This window comes from Nyctibius grandis, chromosome 5 (assembly GCF_013368605.1).
Source record: "Nyctibius grandis isolate bNycGra1 chromosome 5, bNycGra1.pri, whole genome shotgun sequence".
Lineage (NCBI taxonomy): Eukaryota > Metazoa > Chordata > Aves > Nyctibiiformes > Nyctibiidae > Nyctibius > Nyctibius grandis.
This window is the reverse complement of record NC_090662.1, coordinates 90,652,232-90,675,641: the sequence shown is the minus strand read 5'-3', so window position 1 is coordinate 90,675,641 and position 23,410 is coordinate 90,652,232. Positions and strand designations below refer to the sequence as shown.

Genomic DNA, 23,410 nt, shown 5'->3' with positions numbered 1-23,410 from the left:
TTTATTTCTCATTATCCTACTCTGATTTGATTGGCAATAAATTAAATTAATTTTTCCTTAAGTCGAGTCTATTTTGCTCACGACATTAACTGCTGAGTGATCTCCCTGTCCTTATCTTGACCCACGAGCCTTTTGTTATATTTTCTCTCCCATGTCCAGCTGAGGAGGGGAGTGACAGAGCGGCTTTCCTGGGCAGCTGGCGTCCAGCCAGGGTCAGCCCACCGCAAAAACCGATCCACTTTCTTGGATGCACGTGGTTTGTCCTGATGACTTATTTTCTCAGCCGTGCTGCCCAACAGCCACAGTGAGAGTTCGCCTTCTATAACCTCCACCTCTCCTCATTTAGAAGACAACTGATGAAGTAAATGATGCAACAAATTGTGAATAAATGTCCACCCTCTTGTGAGGGCATGACCAAAGGGGCAGATATTTTTCACAGCCACTAGAAAGCTTAGTAACCCTTTGCAAGTATATTAGGTACATTTCAAGCCTGACTTAGGCAGAATGTCACTTATCAACACTGTTCAGGATTGTTACGTGAAAAAGCTGTACTGCATTCGTCATTTAGAATAAAAGCAGAGCTGAGAGAGAAAGAATAACTAAAGAGACCAACTGCTGCAGTTTACTTTGGAGGTGGCAGCAAGGCAAAGAGTATTTGTTTCAATGACCTTTATTTAATTCCATATCATACAAGTGGGACCTGAATCCCCAAACTTCCCATCATCAACATAATGGAGAAGCCCCACTGCACAAAAGGAAGGGAGAATTTTGGAGCCAGAAGACAGGCTAGATCAAGCCATTTCTCTCCATGTGGTCAGAAATTCTTCCTCCTTCACACAATGTGCTTCCCAGACCAGCAGGTTTACCCCGGGAATAAGAGAGACAAAGCTAGCTCTAAACACTCCTCCCTCCTCCTCCTCTCCCCAGTAAAAGAGGCTGCTCAATGCCAGTAGTGGAATGGTTAAAGATAGGGAGTACAATAGGTTTTCAGTCTCTCAACCAGCCCACTAGATTAAGATGTGGCCTGGTTACTCCCTCTCTCCTGAAAAAGATCCAGGAAAATCAAAGACCTAGAATGCCGAAGACTTACCTCCTTTCCTTCCCCCATCCCACAGCCTTGTTCTCTAAGCAGAGAGGAGGCAATGAACTCTGAGGAGGCTGAAGGAAAGCCAAGGAAAATCAGGGGCTACCTGAATCCCTGGGAATCTGGTGGCTACCCTGGTGCCCTCACTCATTCCCTTTGAGGTTCAGAGACCTGTTTGGAATAGTACACAGAGAGGGCCTCCCTTAGGGATTCGGAAGCCACCAGGGATACAGAACACACAGGAACCGCCGTGAAGGTACACACCATTCAGGGATGGCCCAAACCACAAACAGGGCAAGACTCCCCCCAGCCAAGGCCCCAAGGGCTGGGGGAGCTGGGACGAGGCCCTGGCAGGGGGAAGAGAGCTCCTGCAGCAGTACTGAGGGCTCACGGGATTTTACTTCTTCTTCCTCTCCTGGGAACAGCGAGGGCAGAACCTGGTAGAAAGTGAAGTAAAAAGCCAGCATTTAGGGCATGACACGAACCCCAAACATACAGTCCCAAATGACCTTTTCCAAGGTCTCTGACAAAGCCTTAATTCAAATTTTCCTTTTTAAGAGGTCTTCTAAGTGTGTACAGTACTCTCCCTTCTGCCACCCAGGACCTCCCCTTTCCAAAGACCAATGGGCCCTCCGCGTTGCTTGTTCACTCACCATTTTCCTCTTGGTTTGGTTGTCAGACCCACACAGGCAAAATGAAACCATTCAATGGAACACTGTGGGGATGGAGAGCAGTCAGTTAAAGAGTTCTCTTTTGAAATCATTGCTTCTGGGCTACCGGAGTTTCCCAACATTTTATCACGAACTCCTAAACCCCTACCAGCCATCAGGGAATGGAGGCTCACACCCAACCTACACATTGTTAGCAAGGAGAACTCCCCTTCTCCCTTGCTAAGTGCGGTGGCAAGAGAACAACCTGTCATTTTAAGGAAAACCCTAAAGAAAGAGGCACTTAACAGGTCATGGCAAGCCACCCTCTGCCCTTCCAAACTTCCTGAGGTAAGCCCTCTTCTTGTCACTGTTTGCTGCATCAGACCCCACCCAAGCAGGACAAGACTTTCCATGCAAGACACTCTCCACTCCCTTCTCCCCCACTTCCATCAAGTGCTGGCTCTTACGTCTGGGTTGTCGCAGCCGATCATCTCGCCATAGGAGACTTGGTGGCAGAGGCAGTAAGTAGGCTCATTGGGGTCCACGGGCATATCCAATACATCCGAAGGGTGCACGTTTCCAAAGGTGACTGAAGGCATCCCATACTCTGTGCTACTGCAGGACAGGAATAAAGTAGGTCAGCAAAATAACTGGCTTCAAGTCCCTTCACGTCTCCCAAGACAATGCCCTTGTTTGCCAGAGACGGCCTCTTCTCTTTTTTCAAGCACACACCTCCAGCTCCACTGAAGTGACCTGCTTTCCCTTTCATACCACACTCCCTTGAAAGAATTAAAAGGTCTCCTTCCTCTTGCTTGCCAAGAAGGGACAGTGGACACACTGTCTAGTCTGGGTGGGGATCAGATCCTTCGCAGGGAAGTCTGGCTAGGCCTCCCTTGGTCTGATTTGTCGCGCTGTTCCTCATTCCCGCAAATTTCTTAAACACTTACGTGCGGACAAGCTTCAATTTCTTTTGGGCAGTTTTTGGTGCTTCCTCATCAGAATTCTTCCCTTTAGAGCGAGCACGGGCAGCTTTCTTCTCTTTTTGGGCTCGGCCCTCTGGTAAAAAGAGAAAAAGGTGTTGCATCTGCCACCCCATCAAAATAGACACCTGATACTAACAACCTCTCCAGCACTAAAATAGACTTCTACTTAGGAGTGTATATTGGCTTTGGGCCACACACCCCATCTTAATTTTATCTAGCGTCCTTGAATATGCTCACACAAGAAGAGCCCAGGTCACCATCTTTTTACCTGTCCTTCAGATTCCAGCGTAACAGTCTTTGATCTGTACCACTCCAGTGCCTGCCTTCATCCCCACCACTGCCATAGTCACTTGGCTGCCTCCTGCATCAATCTGCAGCCCAGTGGTGGTACTCACTCTTCTTGCCCTTGCTGGAAGAACTGTCATAGTCACTCGACTCTATCTGCTTCTCCTTCAGGTCTGCTTCAAAGCGAGCAAGGTCTGTGTCCAGCCGACGGATGTGCTTATCAACCTGCAAAGACGACAGAGACCAGGAGTTACCACAGAACAGAGCCCAAGAGGGCAAAGAGGAGAAGGCACGGGGCTTGCACTAAGAGCTGAGAAGCAAGAGTGGGTAGGGCCTAAAAAGAGATCAGGGCCTTCCAAGGTTGGGGGCTTTAGTACAGTCTTTCATACAATAAGCACTGGACACTTCCCTTCATACCATCTCGTAGGTCTGCATAGCCAGCTGAACCTTGTCATCCCCAAACTCCTTGCATTTCCCATAGGCCTCCTGGATTTGCTTGAGAAGCCGCAGTTTTTCCTCCGAAGACAAAGTCCGTGCATTGCTGATATACTCTGTGGCCAACTTATCAATCTCCGCCTTGAGGTCTGAAACAAGTTTACCGTTAGATACATAAATACACATACATACACACACACGAGTGCCCTCCATTAAGAGAGGCTGAAGGATCAGTGCAGCTGTAGGCTTCCTCCCCTGCCCCGAGATCCCCGTGATAAAGGCAAAGGAAAGACAAGCTGATCAAGCTGCATATTCCCTGTCTCATCAACAAAACCATCTCTAATCCTCACCTTCCGTCCTCTGATCCAGATCTCGCATGAGCTGGAAGTTTCTCTGCAATTCAAACGGCAGGTTCTCAATACCTGCAGGGAAAGGAGGATACATGGAGAAGTCAGGTTCCTGCCCGTGATGCCAAGGCAGGAGCAAAGCTAACTGAGAGCACACGTGCACCCCTCCAGCGATTCCCAAGGCCCTTTCCTGGTGCACGTTAGCGTGCTTGCATTTGTTGTCAACTCCAAAGGAGACAGACTATAAAAACATGATAGATTCAATCCAGGAGCATGGTTCTATAATACATACTAGTTAACAGAAAACTGCTGCCATGCAGATAGGCCTACATTAAGAAAGCAGAAAACCAAAATTTGTAATGAAGTCGGTCATTATAATACAACATATCCATCTAAGAACTCCATTCAGTAATGAAAAAATAGTACAAGAGCTGCTAAATAATGCCATTTAGTTATTTCTATACAAGGATGTAAAAATTAAAGCTGATCAGATGCTAATTCACTGAAAACTAAGTCCGTTTTAGTGCATCCATTTTACATATAGGGGAGAGGAGACACACTGGGCAGAGCCAAAGATCAAGTCTGACACAGGACGGGGAGCAGTGAACAGCAGTCTTAACCCCTGTCACGTGTTCCTTGTTCTGCCTTCTGCACTGTAATCTCAGTGTGGTCTGTCCACTATACATTGTGAATAATAAATATTTGTAGGGCTCTGAATCAGCAATGTGAAGCTGATAGTCAATTAATTTCCAATGCACTCTGCTACTCATCCCCTAGGCATCACCAGATGCTCAACTGACAAAGCTGATAAAAACAATTCCCATTTTTCCATGCCTGTCTAATCAAACTGAGATCTAGCGTCACTGCATTAACCTGAATTCCAGGCTTGATTATTGTCACCTTTATACCCAATTTTAATAAAAATGCCAACTCTCTTGCAGTTAAAAAACAAAAACAAAAAAAAAAAGGTGGGGGGAAAAGCTCTTCAAAACCACACCATAAGCATGTCTGCTTCCTGAACCCACTCTCCAACACATAGGGAGTGTAAATGAAGCTGTGTCTACCCATCACCAACACTGTCTAACACGTCAGTCCCGGCAGCTGTCTCTATTTTCACTGCCACATGTGTCTACAGCAGAGACATCTCCCCGAAAAGCAATCAGCCGGCACGGGAGGTCTGTATGCAACGGGCAGGTTTTAACAAGTGCTACACACGGGCCATGAAATTAATTCCTGTATGAGGTAAAAACAGCTGTGGGCCTCACGGTGCTCAGATGATGTTCCTTTAACTTATTTTTTCGCACAAACAGAATTTTTTCACACAAACAAACAGTAAGTTACATACAGAATCCTTAGAAGTAATCAAGCTGTTGCTTCAATGGATTTCTGTGGCCATTTCTAATTTAAATCTCTGAGAAATGCTCAGACAGGAGGTGTCCTTAAGTGCCCCGATACGAAATCACACTGCACATACACATCACCCCCTGCATTCACGGACAGTTAACAGTGCAAAATCAGATTCTCAATAAATTACTAAGCAGCAAAATTAAGGCTGTCTGCACATTCCTAAATTTGATACTTCCACGTTTGTCCGGCATGACAGACTTCACACAAGGTTCAAGCAGCCGCTACCAGATTACATCCCTACAGCTCAACAAAGCATCTCAGATGACAATGGGGACACAATGCTGAAAATTATCATTGCTTACAAAGGGAATTTATGGCAGGGATGAAATCCAGAATGGGAATCTCAAGACTACGCCATTTTCCTTCCCGCAATCCCCAGCCTCGTCAACTCCAAACCTTTCTATTTGAACAGCAAATGAAACCTGGGTCACGCTGCAGCACGCTACTTTTCATTCCTCTCTAAAGCATCCCCTGCAGAAGACAAGACACATCCTCCAGAGGAAAACAGTGTCTGTCCTTGCACTGCACACAATATGTCAAATTTACACCGAGTTTATTAATCCTGGAAGATCACGACTTCTAAATTCTTGACTTTGTAGTTTTAAAAAACATTAATGTAATTTCTTTTTCTCTTCCAAAACCGCAAGTTGGTAAAAGCCCAAATTCCACCGCATACAGTCAGTTTTCCCTCAGCAGGGCTAGACACCTTTAGAGAGAGCGAGCACCTGAGCTAGCACAAAAACCAGCAGGACGCTGTTCTCTGGGCAGAACAACCCCACATGAGGTTATGGCCACATTTCACAGCGATGTTCTTGCACCAGGAGAAACTCAGGCAGGAGTTTGCTTCTGCTACAGAACCTGAAAGGGGCTGTGCTCTAGTTTTTACAGCCGTTACTGTAAAAATCTGCCACCACCCATCACTAATGCCCGTGCATGCCCTCATCTGGAAAGGCCTCTGTCCTCCCTGTAAGAGACTCTCTCTCCCCAGGGCCTCCTCCCCTCCCTGCCAGCCCCTCAGCCAGGCCAGTGGCTCCCCTGCCTCGTTACTCTCGGAGCTCTCTGCTCCCAGCGGCTCTCAGCAGAGCGGAGAGAGGCGTGATCCAGCTCCGGCCCTGGCCCAGCAGACGCTCAGCACAGACACAATCGGCGGATCATTTACCAGTGAAGCACGTACAAGCAATGATCTTCCAGAGGCTCATTAGCTGGGCAGGTTTCCACGGGGACTGACGAGACAAATCCCCGTCATTTGAATTCCTTCCCTGCTAAAACCGGCAAAATAATTTCCCAAACCCCCAGCAAAATGTTTCACTCTGCAAATCTATTATTGGACCAATGTTCTGTAATTGTTTTGTCAATAAATTGGGAGAAAATTGAACAATTGACAGTACAGTGACTTAATCAGAACTGTTATACAGATGCTTTATCTATTCAACTGAAAGTGGAAGGAAGCTGAGTACACCACTACGAATTACCATCCAGAGAGAGTCTGGCAAGAACAAAAAGCCTAACAAGATAAAGCTGCACCTAAGCAAGTTTTAGCTGAGCAACAAACCATTTGTATGGTATATACTATAATCTAACCACGGGGAAGTTTGCTACTGACTGCAGCTTAACTCAGAAGGTCTTGCTTACCTTTAAAAAAAAGTTATGCTCTTCACCACAGACTTTATCACAGTGGTCAGAACGCTCACTGGAATTGCTTGGTCTGTGCTGTGCTGGCTATCAGACATCACCCTAACAGTTCCATAAAAAAAAGTTTAAGGTATAAGTTTCCATTTCCTCATTCCTACTAATGCAACACACCTTTCCTCAGTCCTTCTAAAAACATTCACATTATTTATGTAATTTCTTTTCCTCCTGAATGTCTCCTTTTTCCTTCACAATTCATTTGCTCTTTCTTCTCATTGTAAGATGCACCTAAACTTTCCATGACTAAACACTGTATGTTGTAAAATATACCCAAATAATTCTCAGATTCTGAAATGAATGGATCATAGCAAAGAAAAAACACCCTACAGGCATCCTTGATCACTAGAGAAGAGGGCAGTGAAGGGCAGTCACTCTGTCTCAGACGGGCAACAATCTGAGAAAAATACAGAAAAGTGAGGGCCTCTTTCAACATCAACGGCATAGCAGCAAGAGGGGAAAGAGGAGGGTGATGAAGATGTGCAGTGAAGAAAGCGCTAGCAAGGCCAGCAGCTTGGCCCGAAGCGTGGGCTGGCAGTAGTGCAACTGTGTCCGTACCTGCTCAGAGCCACGCACAGCCCCCCTGTGCCCTGCTCATTCCTGTCGCGGTACGATTACCCCGTACAGCGTCGGCGCAGGTCTCTCGCTGAGGTTCATAGAATCATATAGAACGTTAGGGGTTGGAAGGGACCTCTGGAGATCATAGAGTCCAACCCCCAAAAAGTTTTTCCCACCCCTTCCATTTCCGAGCTTGTTTTCATTTCTTATCACAAGATAAATGTCTCAACCCTACCTTTGTCTTTCCTTTCCTCAGTTTTTATCCCTTTACTACCCCCATTCTTCTTTCATCTCTTTTCTTCTCCTCTTTCCTTGTCATTCCTTCCCCCGCTCACTCTTCTGCAGGCACCCACAACCACGCCGTCTCGTCCCTTAAGAACCACGCACTCTCACTCTCCAAAAGTCAGAATCCATCACCACCCTCCTTCCCCTCCAATCATTATTATTTTATTTATTTCTTTTTTAGAACCACAGGTGGGGTGTCAAGTGTAGGAAACTGGTATTTAAACTTCAGCTACTTAACTCCGCCATGAACTCTGACGTAGGCACACAGACAGCAAGCCTCCACAACCCAGTAACTTTCGCTACGCTTCACTCCTCCGTCGCACGGCTTTTATCCGTGCCGAACCACGAGTCTGTACCGTGACAGTGTCCGAACTCCTAACAAGACATCCACTGCACCACGCACTACACAAATACACGGTGCCTTTCCTGAGGCATCTGTTCACCTGCCATGTTCAGATGCATGTTTAAATTTATTAAAAAATGTGAAAATACATTTTGAAACATAACCACGGTTGCTTTATTGAACAGTACAGATTTCAGCAAACACTTTAAACACCACATTGCTGAAGGTAATAAAAAAAAAACCTGCTTGTGCCAGGGACTGCCACAATGAGAGGGTAGGTTCTTTGCCCCCTCGCTGAGATCGTGCAGGGAAGCACACAGGACTTTCCGGTACTTTGTGATTCTCATAATTTTGTAGCATTTGAAGTATACTGCAGGACAACTGGCTTGTAGCAATCGTCACGAGCTTCCTTGCTTCCTCATCAGGGGGAAGAATGTCTTTTATATCCCTCCATCCCTCCTTTGAGAGGGCATAATCCTTTTAAACTGCTGCTTCTACTCCGTCCTGTGTTCTCAGCTAATTATTTATCTCCCTATGCAGTTTATTGAAGATGCTGCATGAGCATAATACATACCTTTCTCTCTGTACCTATATGGCTCTGCTCTACTGCAATATATACATCCTAACCTGTAACATTATCCTCATGACAGCCCTGTAAGGGATAATACTACCTCCATGTTTACAAACGGGGTACTCAGGTGTGTGGTAGACTGACTGAGCCACAAGAACCCAGGAATTCTGTGGCCACGTGTCCTGGTTTGGACTAGGACAGATTTTTCAGTTAAGTTTAAGTGACTGTACTTTCTGAAGTTGACCATGAGCGCCTGCTGCCATGGAAAACAGGGTCCCCGTTGGGTCTCTTTGTTCTACAAAGGAAAGGACCTGTAGGGGATGGGAGGAGAGGACAGGACAGGTGACCCAAACCTGGCTAGCAGGGTACTCCCACCCACGTGATACTCAGTTTAAAGCTGAGGGACCACGAGGGTCTCTTCCCCTGTAGCCGACATCCTAGGAGGACCCTGCCTGCGCTCCTGCCCTCGCTCCTGAACCCAGTTCCCTTGTGCTGCCGCGTGTGCTCCGGGACTGCCCAGCGCCTGCCCTGCAGCGTCAGTGGTGACGTGTGATTGTCATCGGGGGGAGCTCAGCAGTGGTTTTGTAATAGTTCATTATTTATTACACTCTTTTCCCTCGTTATTGTTTATTAAAACGGTTTTAACTTTCCAACCCATAAGTCTCTCTCCCTTTTCTCTTTTCCCCTCTGGGGAAGGAGAAGGTTAATAGAGAGCGTCTGTTGTCTGCTTAACAGCCCGCCCAGCCTTAAATGGTGACACTATGTCACATACCCCAAGCTCTGGGCCAGTGCACTGCACACTAGTCCACCCAGGCACATCTACTTCAGGCACTGTCCAAAGAAACAGGTACCAGTCAGCAACGACAGCCAATGTAACAGTCACAGAAACCTAATGCTCCTCCAGAGCGGACCCTTTTCTCAGAGGGCGAGGGGCTCTTTTTTGCCTTTTTCTTATTACATTATTTCAGTGCTACAGCATTCACAGCCAAGACAGCAGGCAGTGTTAAGTCTCAGAAAAGGGATCTTTATTGCTGCGTTAAAGATCAATCTTGATTTCAGAAGCTTGGAGTACTTGGAAGACTGACATGTCAAATGAGACTCGCACCACTCCAGGCATTTCCAGCCTGTCACAGATCTCCAAAGGCAGGGACTACCACCACAGAGATCACAGGGCTGTTTGCCCAAATGGTCATATCAGACTTGCTGTTGGGTAAGGCAAGAAATGCAGAGAAAATACAGTATGCTTTGTCTTGTAAAGCCATCTTGTATCACCAGTCAACAACAAAATCAATTCTAAATAAACTGGTCATTACCAATAATAAATGTATTAGCTTAGGGTGGGCTGTGCCGGTAGCTTTCGCACAGAAACAAATGATGCCTATGAATCACCAAATCCTCTCCCCTGCATGAGATCTTTTGTAATTTTCCATAGATTGTGTGCGCTGCATCACAGATGCAACTCATCCAATGCCTCAGTAAGGTGAAAGGCATCTTTCGCTACACTAAAACGATGCTGAATATAGAAACGATTTATTAAGAGATTTGCATATCTGAAGTACGATGTGAGAAACTTTAGAGGTAAGAACAGGAGGGTATGGTTACATGTTAAATTGGGGAGGGGATAAAAGTAATGATGGCAGGTAAAGTGAGAGATAAAAGAACTGCTGGGGAACTTGGAATGCAGCCAGGACTGGGAAGGAATCAAGGGCTCGCCTAGAGCAAGTTCTGACATCATACCCATGCCCTCTAAGAGTATTAAGATGACGATACACATCATACCCTCATTTGATGAAGCTATACAGAGGAAAATCCAGACAGATGTAGCTATTCTGAAAGAATCACAGAATCACAGAATGTTAGGGATTGAAAGGGACCTCGAAAGATCATCTAGTCCAATCCCCCTGCCGGGGCAGGATTGCCTAGACCATATCACACAGGAACGCGTCCAGGCGGGTTTTGAATGTCTCCAGAGAAGGAGACTCCACAACCTCTCTGGGCAGCCTGTTCCAGTGTTCGGTCACCCTCACCGTAAAGAAGTTTTTCCTTAAATTTAAGTGGAACCTCCTGTGCTCCAGCTTGCACCCATTGCCCCTTGTCCTGTCAAGGGATGTCACTGAGAAGAGCCTGGCTCCATCCTCTTGACACTTGCCCTTTACATATTTATAAACATTAATGAGGTCACCCCTCAGTCTCCTCTTCTCCAAGCTAAAGAGACCCAGCTCCCTCAGCCTCTCCTCATAAGGGAGATGTTCCACTCCCTTAATCATCTTCGTGGCTCTGCGCTGGACTCTCTCTAGCAGTTCCCTGTCCTTCTTGAACTGAGGGGCCCAGAACTGGACACAATACTCCAGATGCGGCCTCACCAGGGCAGAGTAGAGGGGGAGGAGAACCTCTCTCGACCTGCTGACCACACCCCGTCTAATACACCCCAGGATGCCATTGGCCTTCTTGGCCACAAGGGCACACTGCTGGCTCATGGTCATCCTGTTGTCCACTAGGACCCCCAGGTCCCTTTCCCCTACGCTGGTCTCCAACAGCTCTGTCCCCAACTTGTACTGGTACATGGGGTTGTTCTTGCCCAGATGCAGGACTCTACACTTGCCCTTGTTATATTTCATTAAATTTCTCCCCGCCCAACTCTCCAGCCTGTCCAGGTCTCTCTGAATGGCTGCGCAGCCTTCCGGCACATCAGCCACTCCTCCCAGTTTTGTGTCATCAGCGAACTTGCTGACAGTGCACTCTAATCCCTCATCCAAGTCATTAATGAATATATTGAATAGAACTGGTCCCAGAACGTCGGTTCTTTGATAATTCCTTTCGCTGGAGATCTCACTATCGCCAGGAGGCCTGTTTTCGTGGTGGCCTGAGACGGGTAGGGACTGTACCTCTGGCCCGAAGTATCAAGTCCGTTCACAGTACGGCGTATGTGTTTCCTCTGGGGAACCTTGACACTGTTTGGAAAAATTTTTATAGTCAGGGGATTGTTGGTGACCTTCTTAGCATAAGCATCCAATTCTGCTGGGGTAGGATACTGTGCAGATCTCATTTTCTGTGTAGTGTCCCTCTCGGTGCCCCTGCCCGGGCCTTGCGGAACTCCGCTAGACACAGACCTCCAACTGGACTCTGTCCCGCTGACCACTACTCTCTGGCTTCTTTCCTTCAGCCAGTTCACAATCCATCTCACTACCCGATCATCCAGACCACACTTCCTCAGTTTAGCTGCGAGGATGCTGTGGGAGACCGTGTCAAACGCTTTACTGAAATCGAGATAGACCACATCCACAGCTTTACCATCATCTATCCACTGGGTAACATCCTCATAAAAGGCTATCAAGTTGGTTGAGCAAGACTTCCCGTTGGTGAAGCCATGCTGAGTGCCCCTAATGATCCCCCTATCCTTGATGTGCCTAGAGACAGCACCAAGAACAAGTTGCTCCATCACCTTTCCGGGGATGGAGGTGAGGCTGACCGGTCTATAGTTCCCCGGGTCCTCCTTCTTGCCCTTTTTGAAGACTGGAGTGACATTCGCTTTCCTCCCGTCCTCAGGCACCTCTCCCGTTGCCCACGACTTAGCAAAGATGATGGAGAGTGGCCTAGCAATGACTTCCGCCAGCTCCCTCAGCACCCGCGGGTGCATCCCATCAGGGCCCATGGATTTATGGACGTCCAGGTTGCTTAATTGGTCCCTGACCCAGCCCTCATCAACCAAGACAGATTCCTCCTCTATCCTGACTTCTTCTGAGGCCTCAGGGGTCCGGGGCTCCTCAGGACAGCCTCCAACAGTATAGACAGAGGCAAAGAAGGCATTCAGTAACTCCGCCTTCTTTTTATCCTCTGTCTCCAGGGCCCCCACCTCATTCATCAGTGGGCCTACATTGCCTCTAGTGTTGGCTTTACCTGCAATGTATTTGAAGAAGCCCTTTCTGTTGTCCTTGACCTCTCTTGCAAGGTTTAATTCCAAGGAGGCCTTAGCTTTCCTAGTTGCCTCCCTACATCCTCTGACAACAGACTTATATTCCTCCCAAGTGGCCAGCCCCTCCTTCCACGATCTGTACACCCTTTTCTTCCACTTGAGTTTGCCCAGCAGTTCCCTGTTCAACCATGCAGGTCTCCTGGTACCCTTCCTTGACTTCCTACCTGTTGGGATGCTCTGATCTTGAGCTCGGAAGAAGCAGTCCTTGAATGCTAACCAACTATCTTGGGCCCCCTTACCTTCTAGTACCCTGTCCCATGGGATTTCCCCTAGCAATTGCTTGAAAAGGCCAAAGTTGGCCCTCCTGAAGTTCAGGGTTGCGATTCTGCTAGCTATTCTGTTCCTGCCACATGAGATCCTGAACTCTTCCATCTCATGGTCGCTACAACCAAGGCTGCCCTCAACCTTCACCTCTTCAACCAGACCCTCCTTGTTAGTGAGGATAAGATCCAGCAGCGCTCCTCTCCTAGTTGGCTCATCCACCATTTGCATCAGAAAGTTATCATCAATGCACTGGAGGAACCTCCTGGACTGGGGATGGCTGGCTGAGTAGGCCTCCCAGCAAATATCAGGGTAGTTGAAATCCCCCACAACAACCAGGCCCTGTAATTGCGAGACTGCTCTCAGCTGCCTGTAGAAGGCCTCATCACCCTCCTCATCCTGATCCGGTGGCCTGTAATAGACACCCACAACAGCATCACCCCTGCCAGCCTGCCCCTTCGTTCGCACCCACAAACTCTCAACTCGCTCCTGATCCGCCTCTGGACAGAACTCAATACATTCTAGCTGCTCACTCACATAAAGAGCAACTCCACCACCTCTCCTTAGCGGCCTGTCTTTCCTGAACAGGACATAGCCATCCATGACCACATTCCAGTCATGTGAGGCGTCCCACCAAGTGTCTGTGATTGCCACTAGATCATAGCCCCCCGACCGAACACGGATTTCTAACTCCTCCTGCTTATTCCCCATGCTGCGTGCATTGGTGTACAGGCATTTCAGGGAGCGAGCTGGGCACACCGATTTCATCCCAGATTCACCCCCTGATTTCACCCCAGGGGGATGGGAGGCCTCCTGGTCTACCTCAACACTAGAGCATTGCCCCAGTGGTGCAAGCCCAGCTACCACCCCATCCCCCTTCGAATCTAGTTTAAAGCTCTCCGAATGAGCCCTGCTAATTCCTGTCCCAGAACCCTTTTGCCCCTACGACATAAACCTTTCCCATGTATCACTGTCACGCCTGTTGTCTTATAAAACCAGCCATTATCAAAGAACCCAAAGCCCTGCCTCTAGCACCAGTCTCGTAGCCAGGCGTTAATAGAGAGAATCCTACTATTCCAAACAACGTCATCACCTGAAAATGGAAGGAGGGAGGAGAAAACAACTTGTGCTCCAGACTCTTTCACCAACCGCCCTAGGGCCTTGTAGTCTTTCTTCATCCCCTTCAGACTACGGGATGCTGCTTCTTCCCCACCTGTCTGGAAGATCAGCAGGGGGTAGTAGTCTGTGGCCTTCACCAGGTTGGGGAGTTGCCTGGTGATATCCCTGATTCGGGCTCCAGGCAGGCTGCAGACCTCCCTGTGATGGGGGTCAGCTCTGCATATTGGGCCCTCAGATCCCTTTAGGAAGGAGTCTCCAACCACTAAAACTCTTCTCTTCTTCCTTGTGGAGGAGGTAGCTATACGCCTGTCAGGTTTTTCTGACTGTGGTGGGACCTCTGATATAGGTTGCCTCTCCACCACATCCCCATTGGACCGGCTGTATTCCACTAGGGCTTCATATCTATTGCTCAGAGGCACCTGTGGAGGCGAGGTAGGCAAGGAGGGCACTCGCCTTTTGCCACGGCCATAGACTTGCCTCCACTCATTCCTTTCCTCTAGGTTATCGTTTTCCACCTGAGAGGGGCAGAGTACAGGGGTCCCTCGATCCTGGGAGCTCTCCGGCAGGTGCTCCCATTTTTGTTGCAGGGAGGGCAGAGCCTGGCTCCACCAGTCTATCTCCATTTCAGCCTCCCGAATGCTCCTAAGCCTTTCTACTTCGGCTTGAAGCCTTTCAACCTGACTTTGCAGCTGTGCCGCTCGACCGAGCAGATCATCTACTTGCTCACAGCGCACACAGCCCCCTGACACCACAGAGATGCTGTAGCATTCCCTGCAGCCCGCAACCTGCACCATCGCCTCCTTCTGTGGGAGCTCTGTCTGGGTTCCCACATCCATTTTGGTCTTCTTCCACCGGGTAGATACCATTGTTCTTTCACTGAGCTGGGAAATACCTGTTGGTGCCACCCCTGGTTCACAGCTCCTTGGCACCTTCCTCGCCTTGTGCACTGAGAGGGAGTCAGTGCCCTCCCCAACGAGCTGCAAACAACTGCAGCCTCTCCTGCCCTGGGACACACCCAGTCACTGCAGATTCACACAGGCACTGCTGAGTCTCCCTCTCCCTCTTCCCTCTGGGCAGGGTCCCTGCCCTCCAGGAGGCTCTTTATCAACGATAACAGGGGGTGGAGCGTTTAAATCGCCCGCGGTGCCTCCGCGGTGCCTCCGGCTACGCCCCCTCCTCTCCTGATTCGTTGCCGGGAACCTCCGGGTCCGGGTCCGGGGTCAGAGGGAAGCAGCTCGGGGCTGATGCTCGCGGGCGTAAAATCCTATTTTACTGGGTTAGCTAATGTTATTAAGGAATGAAAGGACATTCCCATGTCAGCTGCAGGAGAAAGACGACGACTTTCAAAAGGGCATATGCTGCTCCTGTTGCGCTGTCCTTGTGCTGGCGTCAGTTTTCTAGCACTGACAAGCCCTGAACCAGTGCAACTCTCTGTGCCCATTGACACATGCAAATAGAAGGAGCAAAGGAAACTTGATGCCTCCCTCATCAGTATGAAAAAGGGGAAAAACCCAAAATAAAATGACTACACAGTACCATGTTAACTTACCAGCTGAGGACTCCTCATCTAAGTCTGCTGTCTCCATCATCCTCTTCACTGAGGCAGATATGTCCTAGTGTCTGCTCCTGGAACAGGTCCTGACTGGTGGCCTCCAAGACAACGGAATGAGTATCAAGCAGCCATCTGAGTAGACAGGCCAGCGACATCCTTCTACCTCTCAAGCTCACCACGGTTACTAGCCTTCTGCTGATGACTCTCACAAGCACTAAGATTTAATTCAGATCAAACGTTGGCAGAATTTAGTTCCTCAGAGGTTTGGGGTGGGGGAAGATGGAAACATTTTTTATTGTTTTGTTACCATTCCTTACCAACATTTTACACTGACATTTATTCAGTAACAGACCAGTTCAGCCATATGGAAATTTGAACTTCCTTCCAGTCTGGCACACACTTCCCAATTGTAACAACATGTCCAGGCAGGAACTTACGTGGTGGACAGTGATGGCTGGAACCAGCAAGGAAGGTGCTGTGTGATTGCTTCAGAAAGCACACTCACGAACATGACCTTTCCATTCACCTCAGCTAGCTGAGCAACCGGGCGGACGTGTCCTCAGCAGTAGAGCATAGGCAGGTGAGCAGAGAGGTCATTTCATCATAAATTCATGCACCAGGCAGTTGAGGAGAGGTACATGTCTTGGTTCTGTTGCCATAAAAGATAAACTTGTGTGTTGTCACTAAGTATACTTACTTTATTCTGATACCCACTAGGTGGGTAAACAGGGAAGCACTGATGGTAGAAAATACATGTGGTTGTACAGCAGCTCCCTCTACTATAAAGATAATCCCTACATTCATGGCACGTTCACATATAAACAGAGACTTGTAGAAAACTATTTGGGACTGGGTTCTGAATATATGTGCTTCAATGATGCCTATTACAAAGAAGCTCTGTGATCCTCTCGAAAATTCCAAACGTGAAGAAAACTCAGTGTTTGCATCTCATCTTCTGGAAAATCTGTATTAGTCACCCTTCCTTTCTCCCCCTCAAATCATTTCTCTCCCTCTACAGTATTTCTAACCTAGTATGAGAGCAAATACTGAGCCAAGCACAGTAACTCAAGTCCAAGCAAGCATAAACTCCTCTAATGAGTCTTCATACACATTCATTCTTCTCATCACAGGACACTCTTTTCTTCCTCCTTATTCCTCCTCCATCCCTTTCTACTTCTCTAACTCCTCTGCACCCATAGTTTTTCCCCTACTAAAGCTGCACTGCTTTCTTGACATGAGGGAAAGCACTTCAGTATCTTGCTTTCTCCCCTCAGAAGCAGGCACAAAACGGTTTAGAGACCAGAAGGAGGACAGTATTTGAAGAACTGGACATCTTTTCATGCTTAACTTCAGCACTGAAGAGAACTGAGGAAAGAGTCACGCCCAAAGAAAAACACTTGGGAAGAAGAGAACTGGAACAAGAAACATTCCTCCTCTTCCCCTTCCCTGAATCCTTTGACTCGGTACAGTCACTGAAGGGGCAGCTTCAGTAGGATGAAGGAAGGAAGGTGATCAAGTAGAGAAGACACGGAGTTCCTCTGTCAGGATGTTCAGCACAGAAGGAATGTGCATATTTTTCTGCTGCCAAAACATCTGCCAGGAGCATAACACATTTCAGACAGATAAGCTTTGCAACTAACAGCTTAGAGCAAAGGCAAGGGCATGTCTAATCCTAGGTCTAAACCCAGTTTCAAATTACAGCAAGGACTTGAAAGCTACCGAAATACCAGATTTAAGAAACTGCCAGACTCCTTTTACTAAGAGAACTGTTGTTAACTTGGCTGTTCCACAAAAATCTCCTGGGAAAGAACTTTAAATGTCCAAAGTAGAGGACTCAAAATTTATTAACTGAAACAACTGAGGCTGCATGCATAGCTTTGTCAGACCGCTCCTGCACTTTAATGTACAGTTTTTAATTACCTAACCGCATGAGATTTTCACACAAGGCATTTCTCACTCTCAGTGACTGAGCGGTGACTCAAAGTTTTATTTTATTCTCTTTGCTCAATACAGAGTCACACATACACGATCTAAACCTTAATCTGAAAATTGCCTTGATAATCAGCTTTTCAAGGTGTTCATTATTGTGACATTAGAATGTTTTCTCACAGCGCTGCTGTGGAGTAGCCCACTTCCCTCACCAATAAAGTGAAGGTCAAGGGATTTACTGAGCTAAGGAGACCAAAGCCAAGAAGGCCAGCTAATTACAAACACACCTCTTTAAATGTCTAAAAATGCTACATCGCCTGACTTTTCAGAATTATCTGTTCAAAGCAGACTTTAGTTGCAGCTATGAGCATTCTGCACATCTGCTCCTCTGACTACACATTTTCACTCATAATTTGAGCAAAGCACAGTCCGTGCAAGGAGAACCTGTAAAAAGTGTGACCCCCAAAATAAACACATACATCAAACTCACTTTGTCAGAGTAGCATTCAACTGCCTCAAACGTGAGGCCACCTTTTCTCTTCCTACAGTCTTCACTTAATTCATTATACTACCTTCCTTTCTTCAAGGATTTGAAGAGGTCCTACAAACAACTGCCCTCTTCCATCACAGACTCCTCATTCACTCCCTGAGCAGATCCAGCCAGCAAACCATATGAAAGAGCAACTCTGTGGGAGGGAAAAAAAATTCAGCTGAAAACTCTGTCTACATTAGCACTATAATACTAAAAGAATTCCATTCCAAGAAGTAAATGTAAATATTAGACATTTTTAAAAGAGCTGACCGAAGGTTCTGGACTATTTATTTGTACCAATTTTCAGGAAGTTTTGGAACATCAGTGAACAACTTTAAAACTGAACTGAATATTTTTAAAATACTGAAATAATGCAAAAAAAAAGGAGGAAGGAAGGAGCGAAGGGGAAACTGAATGCTGCCAGGTAGGCATGAAAAGAAATGCAACCGCTGATCTGAGATCATCTCAAAGAATTAAACGAGGGTGAAAATACAGATTTAGTGTTAAAACAAACTTGCCTGACTGGACATTTTTTGGTAAGAGTATACATTCCACTAGTGAAAATAATTTTTTGAAGTGATTAAACTACAACTTGCATTAAATGTTTGATATAGTATCAGAAAGTATCTTGCCTAACAAGCTAGAATATGAAAAAAACAAAACATAAGCCATATTAAAATTTCTTTAAACAGCTACAGAAGACTTCAGAACGCATTACAGAGAACTATCAGCAGTGGCTGCACCGCTCACGCAAATCACATAGGAAGCAGTTCTTGATCCAACAAAAGAAAAGTTAGTCACTTGGAAGCGAGATACAGACTGGAAGAAGAACGGAAGGAGCAGACCAGTGGGACAGCAAGAGACAGCCCGACTGCAAACAGATACTTTCCATCAAGTCTTACGGAGGATAATACATTTTGGAACGAGCAATCTAAGTGATGGATAAGGGATGCTGGACCATATTTCTAAGAAACAGAAAGACTGTACGTATCATGTCAATACCATGGTAGATAGTTACCTGAACATGAGCTCCCAGCTGAAACGCAGTGGTGAACAGGGATAAGGGCACACCCGACAGAAGAACGATAACCTGACTTCTTTAGTTAGTACCATGAAGACAACTGGTTACTAAAGGACTGTATGCATTTTCAGAGAGTCAGAAGTTCAAGTAGGATGTCAAAAGAGTAGAGCAGGCTTGGAGAAGAACAATACAGCTAATTAGAAAACTGAGTAATACGTTATCACAGGTAATTTTTTTTTGCCAAGTTATCAAAATGGAGGTTAAGATTTAACCAATTACAATCTACACAGGGAAGAAACTTTTAATAAGGGGACACTCATCATTGCAGCTAAAAGGTGTTATAGGTGCAATGACTAAATAATGGAACTGTGAAAATTAACTACAGACAAATGTCACAGAACCACAACAGGGAAGTCTATCAGCAAACTCACTTACTGAGGACCGAGATGGATGCTCTTTGACTGGAAGGATTAAAATTCGTATGATGTGCTTTTCTGAAAGCAACTCTAGATTAAGCACAGCAACTATCTTACAATCAGCTAGCAAAGGGAAGTAATATTGCATACACTATACAGGGCACCAAACAAAACCGAAAAAGGCCTTACGAGCTCTGGGAGTATGTAAAAAAGGCTAAACCATTGCAGCAAAGATTGCTTTGTTCTTCCTAACATCTTTGTAGTCAGATTTTTTTAAGGTACTTTTAGATTGTGCACTTTACCATTTTTTAAGCAAACACCTTAAAAGTGACAGTCTACACCACCATATTAATATTTGCTTTCAACAAGACGAGACTCTCTAATTCAATTGCAGGACCACGCATCTCAGCTGAGAGAGAAAATAAGAGTTTGCAATTTTCTCTGCAAGCTTGTACTAGAGGGGAACAGAGGGATTTCCAGGGGGTTCGTCGAATTTTAGCTGACAGTGACAACAAGATCCAGGAGTGTTTGGCTTTGGAGGGAGAGCTCTTGAGCCACCAAGACTTTCCACAGCCTCCTTTCTCTCCAACTTGGTATCTACCAAACCTCTCCACACGTAGCGCTGCATCTTTCTCATCTCTGCCTACCATCTGCAAACCCCAGTCTTCACTCCTTTATCTTTGCACTGCAGCTCTTACTCAAAATACAATCGTGTTCTCCCAGTAGGAAAACCCTGCATCCTCCCCACGCACTTACTCCTTGTCCATCTGCTTCTTTCCCTGCTTGTCTAGCCTCCATCCTCCCAACTCCTGGCCATCTTTGCGGAGGAGCTTCAGTCAACTGCAGTCTTCCACAACAGAAGAAGAGCAGAAGAACATATATCTTTGCTCAGCAATCCCCGCTCCTCTCTAACAATCTGCCTCCTCATCCAACTCTTCTTCCTGGCTTTTGCATCCTTCTTCCTCACAGCTCCTAGATCCTTGCCTGTCCAATTCCAGCTTCTTTTCAGCTTTCACTGAAATTTATTATGGTGCTTGAACTTTCTTAATTTAATTCACAAGAGGTTTCTTTTCCTAATGTCAAAAGAAGCACTGCAGACACAGGGAGTGAGACCCTTTGTCTCCATAGCGCCACTGTATCAGCTCTGTGCCAGTGGAAACTTAGCGTAGCAAAACTTCTGAAGAACCAAGCTCCAATGTTTCCAAGAATACGCAAACAGATGGCAAAAGATTGAACTTGGCCAGGTACAGCAAAGTGAAAGACACATTGCCAGTACTACCATGCTTTAAACACACCACCCCATCAACATGCTCCCCCACTTCTAGTGCTGACACCAGATCAAAAGGAAAACGTGAAATAGCGTTCATCAAAGAACAGGTTACCAAATCTTAACCCGTTAGTACATTCCTTCAAAAACAACTCCTTTGATTAGTCTACTGACTATTTTAGGAACATGGGGGGAACACGCATTTAAAATCTTACCCCCAAGCGTCTGAGTTTGACAAAGCTATAAGCGCCTTAAAGCAGGATGATATCACAGGAGGGCTCAGATAACGTTACCGACTCCGGTAGCATTTACAGAGCTCTTCTTTGACAGCAAAGCAGGACGACAGCGAAGGAAACTATAGAAACTGCCTCCCTAGAGGTACAGAAGTTATCTTCGGCTGGATTTCACCAGCCCTGCGGTTTATCCCGGGAAAGCCACTGACCGCCAAGCTGCCGCTCCCGAAAGGCGGCTGGAGCAGCACCGGGCTCCTTCCTCCGGGGCCAAGCCAAGCGCTCGCCGCCGGGCTCAGCGCGGCGCGCTCACGGAGGCAGCGGGGCCGGGCTCCCGCAGGAGCCCCCGCCGAGCCCTGCCCCACGGCGGATGGGCAGCCCTTACCGGCGCTCCGGGCGGGCCGCCGGGGCCGTTTTTAAGCGGCCCCGAGACGCCTCTGCGCGCCGGGCAGCGGACAGGGCCTCTCCGCACGGCCCCAGGACCGGGCGGCGGCGGGGCCCTCACGGCCGGGCCGGGGACAGCCGGGCAGGGCTGCCGCCAGAGAGGCTCGGAGCAGGCCGCGGGCGCTCCGGGGACCGGTCAACCCCCAGGCAGAGCTCGGCCCGCGCGGGGCCCCGCCCCGAGCCGCGGTCCGTCCGTGCCCGGGCGGCCCCAGCCGCGGCCCTCGGCCCCGCCCCCGGCGGCTCTTACTATCCAGGTAGTGCTCCAGGTACATCCCCGCCGCCATCTTGGGCCCCGCACACACGGGCGCTTCCGGCGGCACCCGGAGGCCGGCGCCCCCCGCACCCCCCGCCCGGAAACGGCGCTGCCCGGCTCCGAAGCCGCTTCCGCCCGCCTTCCGCCGCGCTTCCGCTCCTGCCGCCATGTTGGGCTCGGCGGGGCTGCCCCCGCGCTGCCCCCGTTCCCGGCGGCGGGGGAGGACGGCGGGCGGGGCTTCTTCTTCGCCCAGCCGGGTGTTTCTTGCCTGCCCGCCGCGTCAGGGCTCCGCCGGCGGTCCTTCAGCAGCACCGGTCCCGGAGCCCCGCCGGGGGTGAGGGAGGGAGGGAGGGAGGGAGGGAGGGGGCCCCGCGGGGTCAGCCGGGGCCGCTCCGTTGCTGGTTGCGGGAGAAGGCCGCTATGGGGAGCGGCGGCGGGAGGAGTGGGGCGAGGCGGGCCCGGCCGCAGGGAGCGGGGCAGGCCCGGGGCTGCCTTGATCCGACTCCCCTGAGCTGCGGCAGTGAAATACCTGCTGCCTTCAGCTCCGCGCCAAAGGAAACGGGCTTCGTCCTTCGGAGGCTGCGGAGGCCTCTGCTGCCTTCAGATGGTTTTCAACGGCCTGGCCGCGCGCTCCTGCTGGGGGATCTGTTGGTTTGTCACGGCGCTGGATCTTTCCATTCACCGTATAACTCACCAGAGACAAGTAGCTGCCCCTATATTGTAAGCAGAGACCGTCTTTCCTGTAAACTGATTGTGGTACAAACATAACATACCTCACAAACCAAAACGGCAACTAAATGAAGTTAAATGTGACCAGGGTCTCTCTTCTCCATCTTGCCACACCACGTGCCATGAATCACTTGTAGGTTACAGCTATTGCTAGAGCTCAGGAACCCTTCCCCAGACTGTCCTTTGCTAGCGGTCGCACATGACATGGGGTGGTACTGATACCAAAGACTGATACCAAAGACTTAAACAATTTAGTAAAGAACAGGCCCCTTTTGTGTAACTTAAACGAGTGCTAAAGATGGGCTGGTCTGCGTGCCAAAGATAAGCAAGTCTATCAAGCGCTAAAGAACAATACATTCGGGATGATTCTCACCATGGTTCTGCTGACAGGGTTACTCTTGCGCAGAGGCAGTTTCACAATATATTAGCATATACGTTAGATTCCTTGGAAATTATGATTTTTTTTTTTTTGGGGGTGTTTATAATGAGTGCTTTTGTCTCTCAGGGTGCATGCTAAGGAGGAGAGATCCCCCATGCGCCCAGCGCTGCAATAAACGAATCTCGGCTTTCTAAACTATCATTCCGTTTGGAGAGTTTTCTTGGTTACGATTTTTGGTAACAGTACTGTGCTAGGTCAAGAGGGTGAGGTCACACATGCGGTTACAGAGGAAAGGAGAGAAAATAATCTTATTTCTTTTGGTCCTTAGAATCTATAACATTCAGAATTGTTGTTTCAAGAGGTCAGCATTAATTTAGCATCCTATACGGTTTAGGAGGCACTGGGTTTGTTTGGCAAATGTTACATTTCATCTGCCTTTCTCCTGCCCACTCACCCATGTAGTTCTTTTTTTCCCTGATAAGACTGTATAATGACAGTCATTGCTCAGGACTGCTTGCTGCTAGATTCTGGCCACGAGGAGACGTGCCTAGACTTGTTTCTTCTCTTTCCTCCTAAAGATCTTCCAAGGCACCAACGCCTTTATTTATATGGATATACCGGGATTCAGTCTTCCAGCAGCCTGCAATGCAAGACTGAGAGGCTGTTATAAA

At 48.0% G+C, this 23,410-nt stretch overlaps 1 protein-coding gene across 4 annotated transcripts; it reads right to left on the bottom strand.

Annotated features, from left to right (window-relative positions):
* Positions 1 to 654: 654 nt before the first annotated feature.
* ING4 (inhibitor of growth family member 4) lies at positions 655 to 21,695 on the bottom strand. Of its 4 annotated transcripts, none has more exons than XR_011048314.1 (9): positions 15,537 to 18,275; positions 3,788 to 3,859; positions 3,420 to 3,586; positions 3,113 to 3,227; positions 2,682 to 2,790; positions 2,202 to 2,349; positions 1,738 to 1,799; positions 1,349 to 1,521; positions 655 to 1,255 (listed from the first exon to the last, which is right to left on the bottom strand). XR_011048314.1 is itself a non-coding variant. In XM_068402500.1 (9 exons), exons 2-9 carry the CDS (start codon positions 15,574 to 15,576, stop codon positions 1,482 to 1,484), a joined length of 753 nt encoding a protein of 250 aa, XP_068258601.1. In that variant the 5' UTR covers positions 15,577 to 16,188; positions 17,959 to 18,275; the 3' UTR covers positions 655 to 1,481. The 4 variants fall into 4 exon arrangements, 3 of the variants coding, with proteins under 3 accessions (XP_068258601.1, XP_068258602.1, XP_068258603.1); XM_068402500.1 differs by having other exon boundaries at positions 655 to 1,521; positions 15,537 to 16,188; positions 17,959 to 18,275; XM_068402501.1 differs by lacking the exon at positions 15,537 to 18,275 and adding an exon at positions 21,626 to 21,695 and having other exon boundaries at positions 655 to 1,521.
* Between the last annotated feature and the right edge of the window lie 1,715 nt (positions 21,696 to 23,410).